General features: G+C 36.8%; 2 protein-coding genes and 1 long non-coding RNA gene across 5 annotated transcripts in view; 1 reads left to right on the forward strand and 2 right to left on the reverse strand.

Annotated features, from left to right (window-relative positions):
- Positions 1-640: 640 nt before the first annotated feature.
- On the reverse strand, positions 641-3,094 carry LOC125274863. The gene is made up of 2 exons (XR_007186332.1): positions 2,981-3,094; positions 641-1,059 (listed from the first exon to the last, which is right to left on the reverse strand). It is a non-coding gene; the product is annotated as an uncharacterized LOC125274863 (long non-coding RNA).
- On the forward strand, positions 3,042-12,737 carry tmem54b (transmembrane protein 54b). Its single transcript, XM_048201359.1, has 6 exons — positions 3,042-3,178; positions 3,867-4,060; positions 6,277-6,336; positions 7,386-7,583; positions 11,661-11,807; positions 12,072-12,737. Exons 1-6 carry the CDS (start codon positions 3,166-3,168, stop codon positions 12,288-12,290), a joined length of 831 nt encoding a protein of 276 aa, XP_048057316.1. The 5' UTR covers positions 3,042-3,165; the 3' UTR covers positions 12,291-12,737.
- A 2,058-nt stretch (positions 12,738-14,795) lies between these two features.
- Positions 14,796-16,701, reverse strand: part of hpca (hippocalcin) — a 44,036-nt gene continuing 42,130 nt past the window's right edge. For all 3 annotated transcript variants that reach the window (XM_048201360.1, XM_048201361.1, XM_048201362.1), the window contains exon 5: positions 14,796-16,463. In XM_048201360.1, coding sequence (XP_048057317.1) covers positions 16,366-16,463 — 98 coding nt within the window. In that variant the 3' untranslated portion in view covers positions 14,796-16,365. The remainder of the gene's footprint in view (positions 16,464-16,701) is intronic.

A 16,701-nucleotide genomic window follows, 5' to 3' on the forward strand; every position in this document is an offset into this window, starting at 1 on the left:
TTTTCTAGTCTGAACTTTCACCCCCCACATTTTTCACAGAACATGTGAAAATGATAGCAGACAGAGACAGAACTTTTTACATAAGATTTGAACTTTTCTAAGCATAACTTTTTTGCCAGAGTTTGCACCTTTTGCTTTTTTGGGGCCTTCGGCAGTCCTTTCCTGTAGCATTTTTCTGCATCTGAAATCATACTCTCTGAAGGTTCTACATTTGAGAAATTTGTGACTGTTTAAAAAGTATGCATGTGTATAGTATGAATAAAGTATGAATAGTAGAAAGAATAATGACTCTGAATTCTAATTTCACATGCTTTTCACATATAGAAGGGAGATATGCATATTCAACAGGGTTGGTACAAAAAAGTCAACAGATTTTTAAGTAATCCATAAACTTTCAACAAAATAAATATTATTGACAAAAAATATATCCAAAAATACTGTGTTGACTTAAAATTCCATAGGAAATAAATATGGGTCAGTTTGACCCACTTTATGCATTCTTGGGGTAGTGAAACATAAATTATTTTTTAGAAAAATATGAAAATGACATTGATGAGGGTCAGAAACAAATTTTGTAAAGACTTCATGGAATGTCAAATAAATAAATTTCATAAATATTTTAAAAATCACAGAATTCCAGTTCAATTTGCATCCCCTTTATGCATTTTAGGGTTAAAAATGAATCATGACCATTTTCATTTTTTGAATAGTTCAAAAAAAATAGTTCAAAAGGTGCTGCACAACAGGAATGATACAACAAGTTTAAACAGACATGTCATTTGTAATAAACTGCAACAGGGAGCATGGTCTTCAAAACGGATATGAATTTACAGCAGGGTCAGTGCATCTTTAGTTGTCAGTTCATTTTCATCTTGAAAAGCCCTGTCCTCAGGAGACACGGCCTACAGAGAAACCCATCTTAACTGTATTCCTGGTGATCACCAGCCTTGTGTGCATCCTGAAGCCTCTCTGTAAGATGCTGTATCTCATTATGAAAGACTGATATGAGTGTGCCAGCTTACACAGACGTAAACAGATGATCCATCTAGCAACTCCAGCCTGCAAAACAATCAAGATAATATCCAGGAGACAGTATTATTAGAGTAGTCTGCTGACCATCCTCCCTTGGACAATAATAGTACTGCTGGCTATCTCCTGAACTGAACTTCCTCCTTCTCCAAATTAACATGCTTTGTTTAAAACAAATGCTTATTGTTTATGAATCAAAGACGAACCCATGGTCCTGATTAAACCTCAATCTGTGACTACATAGGATACTGAGTTACTCATTCTAAAACAAAACGTGTCCAATAATACAGTGTGAAATTAATGCAAAAAGGATATCACAAAGAACAAGTATAGGCTGCTTAAAATGAAACACTTTGTACTTCTTTATATAGACTTCAATCTAATATTCTTAATTTCTTTTTTAATTGGCCATACAGAAAATAGGAAACAGCCCTAATCTGCCGGAAGAAATTTACTAGATCAATGCAGTCTAACGAGACTGTACGGTTTATGATGTGACAAGTAAAATAGCACATTGTAGACTGTACTGAAAACCCACACTCTTAAAGGGGTACTTCAATGCTGTCAAAATGGACTTTCAATAAAACTTAGCTGCCTATACAGTAGCACTAGGCATGTTGCCTACCAAGGCCACTCCCACGAGTCTGCTATATGCTTACCAGAGTCAAATACCGCCTTGCTTTAGTAGGAAATACTTATTAGAAAACTTTTAGTTATAATGGTGTTGACTTTTATTGTTCCTGGGTGCAAGAATTCAAAGTGTTCCTTTCGGTCCAGCATAGGCAGTGGCTAAAGGCTACAAAGAATCATGGAGATGTCATGATGATGGAGATAATCAACATTTCAAACTGGATGACCATGAACGGTTTTAGGTCAAACGGAGCATTCAGTTCTACCGTGCCATTCAGGCACTTCATATGGGTTCGGCCCATCATGGGATCCTTTTATGGATATAGTTTTAATTAATTAATTTTGTTTAATTATTTTTTATTTTGTTTAAATTTCATGAATTAAACAGAAGTTGTAAACTTACTTTATCTCTAATTGAAATAACCCGTTAAAAAAGAAAGTTAGCCTATATGCTATTATTTAATACATTTCTCGTTATATAGAAACCTTCTGGTATAAAGTGTTCTTTAAAATTGAGACAAGAACCCTCATGTTCTATAGAACCCCATTGAACCTTTTTTTTCTAAGAGTGCATAATAAATATCACTATTTAGACATAAATATTTTTAGACATTCTGGTCTGATACATTTAATATTAATACATTGGTGTATTTGCTAATGATGCCCGCCTGAGGTACCATGTGAGGCTAGAGCCGAAGTACCGCCGCTAACACAGAGAGGGCGCTACACTCTACGACACAGGACAGAAACGGAACGAGCTGTGATGGGCTCATCTACTCAGCCTGTTTTTCAAGTCTGAGGTAGCCTATGCCATAACTTCAACATGCCCCGCATATAAAATAAAATTCAAGTGATTCAAAATCATGCCTTCATTGTTAACAATTTCACTGTCATCTTGCAATGCATTGCCATACAGTAGCCTATCATGTGCTTTGGTTTTGTTGCCCTTCAGCTATAACAAAAAAGTAGCACTTTTGCACTATTATTATTCTTTAATTGTATTGTTGCGATGATTATAATATAAAAGAGGATAAATATTTAGCCTAATGGAAATGAAGTAGCCTAAACATGCACAATATTATAGCCCTTAATTGACCAACAAGAAAGCATATAATGTATTCAAATATTATGTTCTCCAACAGAGAACTGTCAATGAAATGCAGTTCTCTTCCCCTTTGTGTTTGTGTCCCTCTTGTGGAGAGAATCTACATAATTTATTATCCTGTCTCCTGTGGCATTAAGAAACACTAAATCCAGTTGCTGGAATATTTTTCAGAATATCAAAACAGGAAAACTGACCATTTAACAAATGATTACTTACCAGCCTCAAAGCTAGTCTTTGCTCAAAGGCTGACCAGCCTGTAAGTGAATATCCGGGGCACATTCCTTCAATCTGCACATAAACACATGTGTGATTGGGACAGTACAGACAGGAGGTGCAGCTCCTCTCTCTTGGAATAGCCAATATACATGAGCTAACCGAGGGCTTAAACTAGATTTTGTTCAATGAGTAATTCAGGTGAGTTACTGAGACAATCAAAATAAATGTTCGTAAATGATTTTGAATCTGACAGGTGATTTTTTGTTCTGTTTGCAATACTGAGAAAAGACAATTCGTATTGGTTCTCATTATGCATTTGTTTCTAAAAATCTTCATGGAAAATACACTTCATATGTCAATCTTATAGAAGTTCTGTTTATGGTTGTACCAAGCAAATTACAGTCTGCAAGACTTATTACTTAGAAAATCATGAGGCATTTCCCCATCAGCACTGTCACAAACTTTTTTTCTTTCCCAAAAGTCTAACGAGCCATTATCGGTTGAGTTTGCTGTGCCAAGTGTACAAAGTGTGTAATGATTAACTGAGGTGACATCTCTCCTGCAGCCCAAACTCTGTCCTCAGTGGATCAGTGAAGCCTTTGTGTTTGCTGTGAAATAATGTCCACCCACACTGCTCTGCTCCACTTCTAATCTTTCCTTCAGCTTTCACAGTCCTTTCCAGAGCACACCCGCAAAATATCTGTAACGCTTGTCAGCACAGCCATTTGAAAATACGACCCTTGTCTCCTCTCCGAGTCTTAACTTAGTGTTTATGTAGTTGAGAGGAAGGTACTGGAGGCTGTAAATTCATTGAATGACAGTAAATTCAGCACAGAGCTCTTGGCTTCATTTGGTATCCCATCAGCTCTCTCTCTCCCCCTCTCAGGGGTGTGTTGTGGCAATCTGGAGGAGCAGAAGGGGCTAATGAAGATGGGCCTTTGTATGGTGTTAGTAGGGCATGTGAACTTCCTGCTGAGCGCTCTGGTCCATGGTGTGGTGCTGAGACACTTCAGCTTGCAGCGGGGACAGGCCATGGAAAGCGCCATTTCTAACGTCATAGCTCTGACAGCGGGCCTGCTGGTGAGGCAATTTGATCTTATCCACCAGAGGAATATTTTGTCCTGTCTTTTGCATACTGCAAGCCATTTGTTTACAAAGTATTAAAGGTGCAATAGGTGATTTTTTTGTCATACTGGTTGAAAGTCTCCTCATATCCTGATAGCAATCATGTTAACGGTCTAAATGTATTTTTATAAATATATATCGTCTATGGAAGACGTAGGACAATAAAATGTTGAGAAACTTGAACATTTTCACTCTTTGTTATATTGCAGCCATTTGCTAAAATCATTTAAGTTCATTTTTTCCTCATTAATGTACACACAGCACCACATATTGACAGAAAAACACAGAATTGTTGACATTTTTGCAGATTTATTAAAAAAGAAAAAATGAAATATCACATGGTCCTAAGTATTCAGACCCTTTGCTGTGATACTCATATATTTAACTCAGGTGCTGTCCATTTCTTCTGGTCATCCTTGAGATGGTTCTACACCTTCATTTGAGTCCAGCTGTGTTTGATTATACTGATTGGACTTGATTAGGAAAGCCACACACCTGTCTATATAAGACCTTACAGCTCACAGTGCATGTCAGAGCAAATGAGAATCATGAGGTCAAAGGAACTGCCTGAAGAGCTCAGAGACAGAATTTTGGCAAGGCACAGATCTGGCCAAGGTTACAAAAAAAGTTCTGCTGCACTTAAGGTTCCTAAGAGCACAGTGGCCTCCATAATCCTTAAATGGAAGACGTTTGGGACGACCAGAACCCTTCCTAGAGCTGGCCGTCCGGCCAAACTGAGCTATCGGGGGAGAAGAGCCTTGGTGAGAGAGGTAAAGAAGAACCCAAAGATCACTGTGGCTGAGCTCCAGAGATGCAGTCGGGAGATGGGAGAAAGTTGTAGAAAGTCAACCATCACTGCAGCCCTCCACCAGTCGGGGCTTTATGGCAGAGTGGCCCGATGGAAGCCTCTCCTCAGTGCAAGACACATGAAAGCCCGCATGGAGTTTGCTAAAAAACACCTGAAGGACTCCAAGATGGTGAGAAATAAGATTCTCTGCTCTGATGAGACCAAGATAGAACTTTTTGGCCTTAATTCTAAGTGGTATGTGTGGAGAAAACCAGGCACTGCTCATCACCTGTCCAATACAGTCCCAACAGTGAAGCATGGTGGTGGCAGCATCATGCTGTGGGGGTGTTTTTCAGCTGCAGGGACAGGACGACTGGTTGCAATCGAGGGAAAGATGAATGCGGCCAAGTACAGGGATATCCTGGACGAAAACCTTCTCCAGATTGCTCAGGACCTCAGACTGGGCCGAAGGTTTACCTTCCAACAAGACAATGACCCTAAGCACACAGCTAAAATAACGAAGGAGTGGCTTCACAACAACTCTGTGACTGTTCTTGAATGGCCCAGCCAGAGCCCTGACTTAAACCCAATTGAGCATCTCTGGAGAGACCTAAAAATGGCTGTCCACCAACGTTAATCATCCAACCTGACAGAACTGGACAGGATCTGCAAGGAGGAATGGCAGAGGATCCCTAAATCCAGGTGTGAAAAACTTGTTGCATCTTTCCTAAAAAGACTCATGCTGTATTAGATCAAAAGGGTGCTTCTACTAAATACTGAGCAAAGGGTCTGAATACTTAGGACCATGTGATATTTCAGTTTTTCTTTTTTAATAAATCTGAAAAAATGTCAACAATTCTGTGTTTTTCTGTCAATATGGGGTGCTGTGTGTACATTAATGAGGAAAAATGAACTTAAATGATTTAGCAAATGGCTGCAATATAACAAAGAGTGAAAATGTTCAAGTGTTTTGGAGGAGGCGTGGCTTTGGAGACACTCTGAAGTTAGGGTGGGATGTTATGATTTGATTTTGAAAGCTAGCTCACTATTGCTAGCCTCTCTGAAAATGTCCTATTGCACCTTTAACTAGTAAAATAACCACAGATGCAGTTCATTAACGTGTTCCACTAATGTTTGACAAACCAGTGTCCACATACTTTCTGTTGTAATCTAATGATTTTTCATTTAAAACCTAACAAACTCTTTTTTGTGAAATATTTTGCTTGAAATGTATGCTTGTGCTATTTTTCTTTAAAATAAATTGTACATTGTTTTCATTTTGCGTGTTTAGAGCAATTGCATTAATTTATTTTCTAAATATTTGCATTCAAATATTTTGGGGGCTAAGAAGAAATCATAATAATTTGCTGTTATATTTATCTAGGGTGTCATTATTGGGATATTGACTATTGTTCTGTCCAAAAATGGGAAGAACAGGCTACTGGTAAGTAAGAACTTCTAGTACACAAATTATGTGTCTCAGTTATAATATAGTTACCTTTTGTAATTGAAACTACACAGATTTTCTTGTAATGCTTCACAGACAAAACCCATATTTCACTTCATAATCAAAAGAAAGAAGTTTATTTAAGAACAATTAGTGGTTTTGTGTGTATTGTGACATTTATAAAGCCAATTTCCACCTCATATTCTCATAAAAATATGAGAATGAGAAAAATATCTTTCTCATTTCTGTAATATAAAATTGTGACAATGGTGTGTAATAATATATAATAAATATATCATTTAAATTGTAAATATTTATTATTATTATTATTATTATTATTATTAATATATTTCACCATTAATCTATTGAGAATAATGGTCTGAGTTGCTAAATGCTCAGACATATTAAGATAATGAAATTTGAGCGGAAATGTGCTTAACTGTCAATAGGCTATATAATAACATTTGACCTAAAAATAATAAGCTTCATATTCTTTATGTGAAATTTAATTTATTATTTTCTTCTTTTGATTTTGGGGTTAAATGTGACATTGAACATTATATTTTCATGAGATTTTCCCCTCTTATCATGTTCTTATAGCATAGACATATGCTTTAGATAAAAGAGAGATTTGTATTCAGTAAATGCATTTTTTTTTCTGCTGTTGGTCCACAATGATTGCACAAATACCTGAGGAATTTCAAAAAAGTTTTTTTCAAGAAAGAAAGAGAACAAGCCCATGAAAGTGTTGTCATTGATTTATGTGTTTGTGCTTTCTCTGTCAGTTTCCTCTGTACGCTTTTCTCCCTCTCGCTTCTTTCTGCCTCAGTGACACACACCTGCTTCCTCTCTCATTCATCAGGGTTTGTGTCGAGCTCACTAGCGTTTGATCACTGGCTTGTCAGAGAGCTTGCATGTGCCTTCAGAGCTCAGAATTTACAAATCCCTTTGTGATATAGAAAAGCCTGCAAGGAAAAACCTTTGCCTGGCGCTTGAGTTTAATTGTTCTTTGCTAATACTGTTAAAACTGCTCTCTTGTATTGTAGACCTTGTCACTGCTCGTGTTAAGTGCTGTAGCTGGTTTAGTGGCTGCCGCCTCAGTCGTCGGCCTGATGGTGTCCTTGGTAAAGACCATAATTCATGGCGACAAGAGACTACTCGCTTACTGTGGCTACAATGATGGCAATGGCAGAAGTCACCTAACCATCGCCAATGAGTGTCCTTTTGACCCCACTCGTATTTTTGTAAGTACCAAAGGAGAAATTAGAGAAAATGGTGAATGGCTGGCTGTTGAAGAAATATGTACATTTCAAAGTTGTAAATTTTCATATTCTGGCTGCCTAAATATCGAAACTTCTATATTAAAGGTACACTATGTCATTTTTTTTTATTCAAAATTAACTACATTTAAATAATGAGATACATTATCAATCCTTATTCCAAAATGTGTTTTTGCCTTACACTGATTTACTGGCTACTTTGACACATATATGGTGTGGAAGTGGCATAGGTTAGTTGTTACAACAAGTGAGAAAGGTTGTCATGAAGCATGCTAAATCACGAACCTCTGGGGAATCAGTCATTTTAAAAAAAATGCAGAACAGAGGAGAGTCTGCTGGCAAAATGAAACACGACAGAGCTCGTAATAAAACAAGAATCAACATTGGCTTGGCTTTTCAGAGATGCCGAGACGTAAGGGATTTGAAATTTTGTAAAAGCGATGCAGAGATGGTGTTTTTGGTCACACTTTAGATTAGGGTCAAGTTCTCACTATTAGCTAACTATTAACTATGACTTTTGCTTCAATAAACTCCTAATTACTGCTTATTGATAGTTAGTAAGGTAGGCATTTGGTAGGATTAAAGGATGTAGAATATGGTCATAAGGCATTAAAGGTGCCCTAGAATTAAAAATTGAATTTATATTGGCATAGTTAAATAACAAGAGTTCAGTACATGGAAAAGACATACAGTGAGTTTCAAACTCCATTGTTTCCTCCTTCTTATATAAATCTCATTTGTTTAAAAGACCTCCGGAAAACAGGCGAATCTCAACATAACACCGACTGTTACGTAACAGTCGGGGTGTACGCCCCAATATTTGCATATGCCAGCCCATGATTGAGGCATTACACAAGGGCAGGACGTCTGGATGTGCACTGCTGAATCATCAGACTAGTTAAGCAAGCAAGGAAAACAGCGAAAAATGGCAGATGGAGCAATAATAACTGACATGATCCATGATAACATGATATTTTTAGTTATATTTGTGAATTGTCTTTCTAAATGTTTCGTTAGCATGTTGCTAATGTACTGTTAAATGTGATTAAAGTTACCATCGTTTCTTACTGTATTCACGGAGACAAGGGCCGTCGTTATTTTCATTTTTAAACACTTGCAGTCAGTATAATTCATAAACACAACTTCATTCTTTATAAATCTCTCCAAAAGTGTGTAATGTTAGCCGTTAGCCACGGAGCACTATCAAAGTCATTCAATATCAAATGTAAACCCCAAATAAATACAATACTCACATAATCCGACGCATGCATTCAGTATGCATGACGAACACTTTGTAAAGATCCATTTTGAAGGTTATATTAGCTGTGTAAACTTTGTTTATGCTGTGATAGAGTCGAGAGCTCGGGAGGGGGCGGAGAACGCGATTTAAAGGGGCCGCAACCTGAAATCGGCTCGTTTCTAATTATGCCCCAAAATAGGCAGTTAAAAAAATTAATTTAAAAAAATCTATGGGGTATTTTGAGCTGAAACTTCACAGACACATTCAGGAGACACCTTAGACATATATTACATAGTTCTAGGGCACCTTTAATATGTGCTTTATAAGTACTAATAAACAGCTAATATCCTAGTAGTAAGCATGCTAATAAGCAACTAGTTAAAAGTGAGAATTGATCCCTAAACTAAAGTGTTACCATGTATTTATTACTCAACATTATATATTGTGAAGAGTCATATTCATCTGCAAAGTCACGCAGAGCCTAAGCACAACCAAAGCAATGTTCTTCTGCAAAATGCATGCAGTTTTGTTTTTTAACCGCTAGAGGGCCATAGGTTACATAGGCCTCATTTACACTGGAGATCTTGATGCCCAATTCTGATTTGTTGCCTATATCCATTTTTTTTTTTACCATCCGTTTACACGTTCTTTCAATTGTGACCCATATCCGATTCATGTGCTTACACTTGCCATGCCATCTAAAACAACATCACTCATTCTTAAAGGGGGGTTCTTGCACCACACATGACATATCCTTGAAAACAGATTTGTTTCTGTACGAGTCTTTAATTTCATCTTGAACTGACTGTTCTCCACAAAGGGTGAGAAGGCAGGTAACTTCAGCCGTCGACCACTGCCCTGCATTTTCCTACTCCATGTTTCCTGCGTTGTTGTCATTTACCGCCTCCACACATGCTTCCTCCTGAGAATAATATCACGTCATTAACCGCAGAGAAGTACCAAATTGTCACAGTTTTAATGACGTACCGCTGTGCCTCCGAAAATCTGATCTGCCTGTTTGCATGACAGTCGCATTGGCACATATTTGATTTATTTCCACATATGAATGAGGCCTGAAACCGATCCGAAGTTATAGAACACATCAGATCTGTGTCACATATGCACAAAAAAAAAAAAAAAAAAAAAAAAAAAAAAATCAGAATTGGGTCACATTTCAGTGTACCTTTAACATTTATAATGGCTAAATTGGGTTTTATTGGAATTGCCAGTGTTGATGACAGTATTAAACTGCTGCTTTTCTGATGTATTTCATTGGATTTCATCATATTGTGCTCATTAACTTAAAACTCATAAATGTGCAGTTACAGTTGTAGAAATAACCTTTTCTTCTGTCATAATCCCTATTTTTAGATATTCAAAGGAGCACATTGGATCTGATCATTTTGTTCACAATGAGAATCTCTACTCATTAAAAGTGCACTTAGTAATTTCTTCCTCATTAAAAAGTTTTACAGATAGAGAAATTAATGTGAATTTTTGAAGTGATGTCAGTAGCCTAATTGGAGCTGAGATCACATGATCAGCCAAAAACTACTCGTTTTATCTCAGTAACCCCACTGTTATTGGACATGTTAATTAATGGAATAAACTAATTATGGCACAGTGTAATAACCCATTTCAATGGCATTGGAAGCTGTAAATTTTGCTTTTGCACAATGCTGCATCCAAACCATAGGTGTCAAGGTGACAGCTACTGTATATGGGCCAGTACACAACATAAAATAAAATACTTTAAAATTAGTAGAGTATGCTAGAGTGGTGAGTATTTACAAAAAGATGTTAAGAATGTTGGTAATTTTGTAGTTGATGTTAAGAGGTTAGTTCACCCAAAAATGAAATTTCTGTCATTAATTACTCACCCTCATGTCGTTCTGCACCCGTAAGACCTTCGTTCATCTTCGGAACACAAATTAAGATATTTCTGATGAAATCCGAGAGGTATATGACTCCTCAATAGACAGCCAGACCACTTTCAAGGTCCAGAAAGGTAGGTTCAAGGTTAAAATTTTAATGTTGAAATGTTAAAGCGACAAGAATACTTTTTGTGCACAACAACGAAACAAAAATAACAACTTTTTTCAACAATTTCTTCTCTTCCCTGTCAGTGTCCTACACAGTTGATGCATAAGCACAGTGCAGCACTTCCATATTTACAGACTATTTTAACAATGATTTTAGTACCTTTCTGGACCTTGACAGTGGTAGTTATACAGCTGTCTATGGAGGAGTCAAAGAGCTCTCGGATTTTATTAAAAATATCTTAATTGGTTTTCCGAAGATGAACAAAGGTCTTACAGGATTGGAATGACATGAGGGCGAGTATGACAGAATTTTCATTTTTTGGGTGAACTAACACTTTAAGGTGTTTCTCATTGGATGGTGATAAAAATCTAGTATTTATTTTTTATGTAATTATTATATTTGCTCATTATATTAACAAAGTTAAATGGGTTGAAAAAATGCCTATGTTTGAATAAATAAAAACTGACATTAAAATGTATTTGGAAAAAACTTGAATGCAATACAAATATGCAGGTTCAATATGCTATGTACCCTTGTTTGTACAATCTCAATAATAAAAAAATAATAATAAAAAAGTATAATGAACAGTAGGCTACAGCAAGGTTGGGGTTGCAAAATTGTTCAGAAAAGAGTAAAACAGTAAAAAAAAAAAAGAAAAAGAAAAGAAAAAAAGTGCACTGGTCACGATCACCCAGTGCACTCACAGTAAACACATGTACTCGCAATAAATGAAGGCTAATTTTTTCTCTCTCTCTCAGAGCACCACGATTGTCCTGTGGGTCCCATTGATACTAATGAGTGCAGTGGAGATGGTGTTCTCCTGCCGCTTATTTAAGCTCTCCATCTCCTACCTCGTTCAGCCCTGGTGCCTCCGCAAACAACATTTCCAAGATGAGAACAGATTGGTATGTGCTGGGCGACTCTGCACTGATACTCAAGGGAGATAAAATTTGCACTATTAAAAATAATCAGCGCTTTAGAGTTTCCATGTGTACTGTACATCTGACAACTCATGCTGTCCTTCTAATAGATGCTTGAGAGAATACTAACACGTGTGTGTTTGACTGACTCACGGTCCCCCGTATGCGCGCGTACGTGTGAGAGAGGGTGTGTTCGGTGACTCATACTGCAGTCATACTGTAAAGCGGCATCACTGTGTTCCTTTTCAGATTAAAACCCCGGGAGCGTCCGAGCCCCGCTACGCACCTCCATTCAGTCGTTATGAAGGAGACGAGGAGCGGAGGTTGTCCGTTAGACCCCCAGAGCGGTACAAGCCACCCTGCAACTCTCACCCGCACCGTTCCGTGTCCTCCGGCCAGTACCGCCAAAACCTCTCCTCATCCCCTTTCAACCGGGCGGCGCTGGAACGGTCCAGTATCTGGATCTGAATTTGAACCGGAACGTGGCCGGCCTCATTCGAGGCTCAAGGGCATTTTAAAGTCTTTGGAAGACAGACCATGCTTGTAGACTACAGGTCGCATCTGATGTTTTGTCACTCATTCAGTGTGTTGTCTTTATGAAATATACCTATATATTTAATAGCGTCTGGTTTATGCTGTCCAGAGAGAGAAAAGTGAGTGTTAGGTTTTGCATATACTTTGGAGGGTAAAAAATTACCCACATAGCTAATAGCCTAAATGCTGAAATCACCAATAACTAGGCCTATTAAACACAATAAATAATATCTTAATGAAAATGGAAAATATTTAGAAAGGTTTCTGAGACTATAAGCTAATATTAGCTCGCTTTGAAAACTATAGCTCACTATAAAGTCAATAGAAAGTCTACTGTAAAAAAAAAAAAAAAAAAAAAATCAGTGAAATTTACGGTAAAAATATGCTAGCAACATTTTAGATTTCAAGGTTTAGTTCACACAAAAATTAAAATTATGTCATTTATTACTCACCCTCATGTCGTTCCAAACCTGTAAGACATTTGTTCATCTCCAGAACACAAATTAAGATATTTTTGATAAAATCTGATGCCAGCAAGATAATTAACACTTTCAAACGCCCAGAAAGGTACTAAAGACATATTTAAAACAGTTCATGTGACTACAGTTGTTCAACCTTAATGTTATGAAGCGACGAGAATACTTTTTGTGCGCCAAAATAAAAAACAAAATAACTTTATTCAACAATATCTAGTGATGGGCGATTTCAAAACACTGCTTCATGAAGCTTCGAAGCTTTACGAATCAGTGGTTCGGAGCGTGTATCAAACTGCCAAAGTCACGTGAACCATTGAAATTTCGAAATGTTTCGAAACACTTATGACGTATCGAAGCCTCGTTTACTGAAATCACGTGACTTTGGCAGTTTGATACGCGCTCTAAACCATTGATTTGAAACAAAAGATTTGTAAAGCTTCGAAGCTTCATTAAGCAGTGTTTTGAAATCACCCATCACTAGATATTGTTGAATAAAGTCATTATTTTGTTTTTTTTGCCGCACAAAAAGTATTCTCGTCGCTTCATAACATGAAGGTTGAACCGCTGTAGTCACATGAACATTTTAAATATGTCTTTAATAGCTTTCTGGGCATTTGAAAGTGTTAATGGAGGCTTCACTAAGCCATCGGATTTTATCAAAAATATCTTAATTTGTGTTTCGAAGACGAACGAAGGTCTTACGGGTGTGGAATGACATGAGGGTGAGTAATTAATGACAGAATTTTCATTTTTATATATTACATATTACATATAATGTCAATAATGTCAACCTATAGAAGTCTGTTTTGTACCTTTGTAATACACTGGTGGCAACCAACAAAAACAGGTGATGATGAGAAAGTCACATGATGAATCACAGCTCATCACAAGCAGCTTTTACACAAGCCGAGAAAGTAGTACTACTATATAAAAGGTGCAGTCATTCCCACAAACACAAAACACCATCATGGTAACACACACGACACTAAAATAATGCAATAAACATTAATTTAACAAGATTAGATGGAACATAAAATGTACATAACTGATAAGAAAAAAAATAAGAAGCATAGTTTCAATGAAAATACATCAAATGAGAAGTGGCACGCAGGAAATTTGAGAATGTCGTTTACAGTTTTTCACTGTTAATTATACGACTTGTTCTTTTTCATTTCCAAAAAACCTACTGTTATCCAACTGTTTTTACTGTAACATTTTTAGTATTTTACTATTAAAATCATGATCATTTTTTTTTTTACAGTGAATGTGTGTTTGTGTGTGTTCATAGAGGAATAGATTATGAAGTGTCATGCAAATATGTAATACTAAAGCCTGTAATATTCTATAAATTGTCACTGTCAAGTGAATATAACATTTTAAAATGGATTTAGTAGGCCTATTTATATACCAAATGTGTTCTTTAACTCAAGATTATTGCATTTGAAATATCACAAAATTCAGAGATCTTCATTAGTTGCAATTTTCAATTCAAAGAAAATTTGAATGCATTCTGGGAAATTAAGTTTTCTATCTATCTATCTATCTATCTATCTATCTATCTATCTATCTATCTATCTATCTATCTATCTATCTATCTATCTATCTATCTATCTATCTATCTATCTATCTATCTATCTATCTATCTTCAACTTTCAAACTTAAAGACTTTCAAACAGTGGGGTTGTGTAATTTTCTACTTGAATTAGTTAGGCTACATATATTTGAATTTCAGTTCATTCCTATTCACACTGAATTTTGCATCTTGTTTGCTACTGACAATCCAAATTAAGGAATCATTTAGGAATTTTAAAGGCATTCTCAAATTCAGCTCTGAATGGCACACAACCCTGCATAATACCTTTGCACTTTGTGATCACATGACTAGGTTGACTCATGTTGTCCCTGACACAACATTAACTGTAGGTGCAGGACAGCGTTGTGTAAGAATCACTCTCAGGCGACATTCTAAACACAGAAGTATATTTTTCAATGTCAGTAAAAGGGGACAATCATTATGTCCTCGCATGAGGTTTTCATGCAACATAATAGAGGAAAGTTGCCATAGAGGGTGCAGCATCAAATATGGTCTCGGTACAAATATGGAAGCTACACATGTATTGAGAGTGAGCATGTATTGAGTTCATGAGCTAATAATATGTTTGTAGAAAGCAGGAGCACCTGGAGAATTCAGGCCATGGAATGTCAGTAATTGCATAAAACGAAAAGGAAAATCAAAGCAGTGGCGTTCTCTTTACACCTGTTCATTCAAGAGTGAAAATAAGCCCTTAGTGATCGCTTTCAGTATTCAAACTCTTTATCTAAAGGTGGGACATGATCAAAAATTATAGTGTTGTACATTCCGGTCTATGTTGTTGATGAAAACCTAAGCATGACTTTGAGTACCATACGATGCAGGATAGAGGTGTCATGAGCTGCTTCAAATCGGGAATCAAAAACTTACTTGCATACAAAGATATCGTATTGAACTACACAAAGTGATACTATAAAGTTAGCACAGACGCATACATACACCAGAACATGCAAACCTTCACTCTTGCGTACAAACGCGCACATAACCGCACGCACACAGATGAAGCGCTTCAAATGATATGTGCTACCAGTGTCTTCCATTTAAAACACAACGGAATGTATCCCCTGATGCAAAAATTTCCCACAATGCATTGAAAAGCCTTGAATTAATAACAACTTACTCATAATACATCACCAAGTGTCTCACATCTCGGTTCAACAGTAATAAAATCACCCTTGTTAAAATAAACACCATAAAAATGCAAAAAAAAATAAATAAAGAAGTATGGAAGCAAACCACATATTTACAACAACAACAACAACAACAAAAATAATAAAATGAACAGAATTCAAGAATGGGATCCTCAGCCTTCTCTTTGTAAAATAAAGATCATGAGCGCCAGAGCAGAAAAATCCCAACATTCAGTCCATCAGTCCACTGGGTCAATTGGAGACTAAGATTTGGATACTGCCTGAAGCTACATAATACTGCCGTAAGATGCATGTGAGTAAAAAGACGACTATAACTGCCTTCCTCTGTATTTCTAATATGCATTTATACCGTATATACACATAAATATCAATATAAAAAGTAGAAGGGGAACTGTGCCCTCATAAAACAAAGGGGAAGAGAAACAAAACAGCACAGATATTAAACACAAAAGGGTTGCGAGGGTTGGGGAAGGTCAGGAGCGCATGCACGATTCCTAAAAAGGAACATTCCTTTCCAAAATCTGGACACTAGAACACGATCAGCCGCTTTTTTTGTGTGTGGAGTCAAGCACTCCACTAGCAGAGACAAGGACGGATGACACGCAGCAGACAGAGGATGTCTTGGCAGGTGTTGTCTTTGTTTCTTCAGATGTACGCATGTCCTTTCTGGGAAAAACTGAAAGTAAAATTGTTGCACTTTTTTTTCTTTCTTAAAACTCTTCTGTCTGGAACACAAAGAAGAATGAGATATAAGAGCTTTCATGCATTGAGTGCCGGTTGTCTGGAGTGACTCAAAACTGCGAAGCGCTGCTGGGGTCACACTGCAGTAGCCGCACAATGGAGGGATCACTTTTGGCACCTTTTATGAACTCTTCCAAAGACAACTTGCCTAGAAAGGGAAGACAGAAATGGTGAGGAGAGAAGACACAGCAAGACCTGACCTGACAATTGCAAAAAACTGGGTTTGATTTAGTAAAAATAAATAAATAAATAAATAATAATAATAATAGAAATTTGAATTGCGATATGATAAAAGTTCAACTTGAAAGTGCATTTTTGGTCAATTTTAGACACTTTATTTTACAGTGTCTTTGTTATACGTTATATGTACTTAATAACAGTAAATT

Source organism: Megalobrama amblycephala, linkage group LG9, assembly GCF_018812025.1.
Source record: "Megalobrama amblycephala isolate DHTTF-2021 linkage group LG9, ASM1881202v1, whole genome shotgun sequence".
Taxonomy (NCBI): Eukaryota; Metazoa; Chordata; class Actinopteri; order Cypriniformes; family Xenocyprididae; genus Megalobrama; species Megalobrama amblycephala.

What these genes read in the sequence shown, in the direction of transcription:
- tmem54b (XM_048201359.1), top strand. An exon ending in ATGGGAAGAACAGGCTACTG is followed by an intron (nt 6,337 to 7,385) that starts GTAAGTAAGAAC and finishes CTTGTATTGTAG; the next exon opens with ACCTTGTCACTGCTCGTGTT. An exon ending in TTGACCCCACTCGTATTTTT is followed by an intron (nt 7,584 to 11,660) that starts GTAAGTACCAAA and finishes TCTCTCTCTCAG; the next exon opens with AGCACCACGATTGTCCTGTG.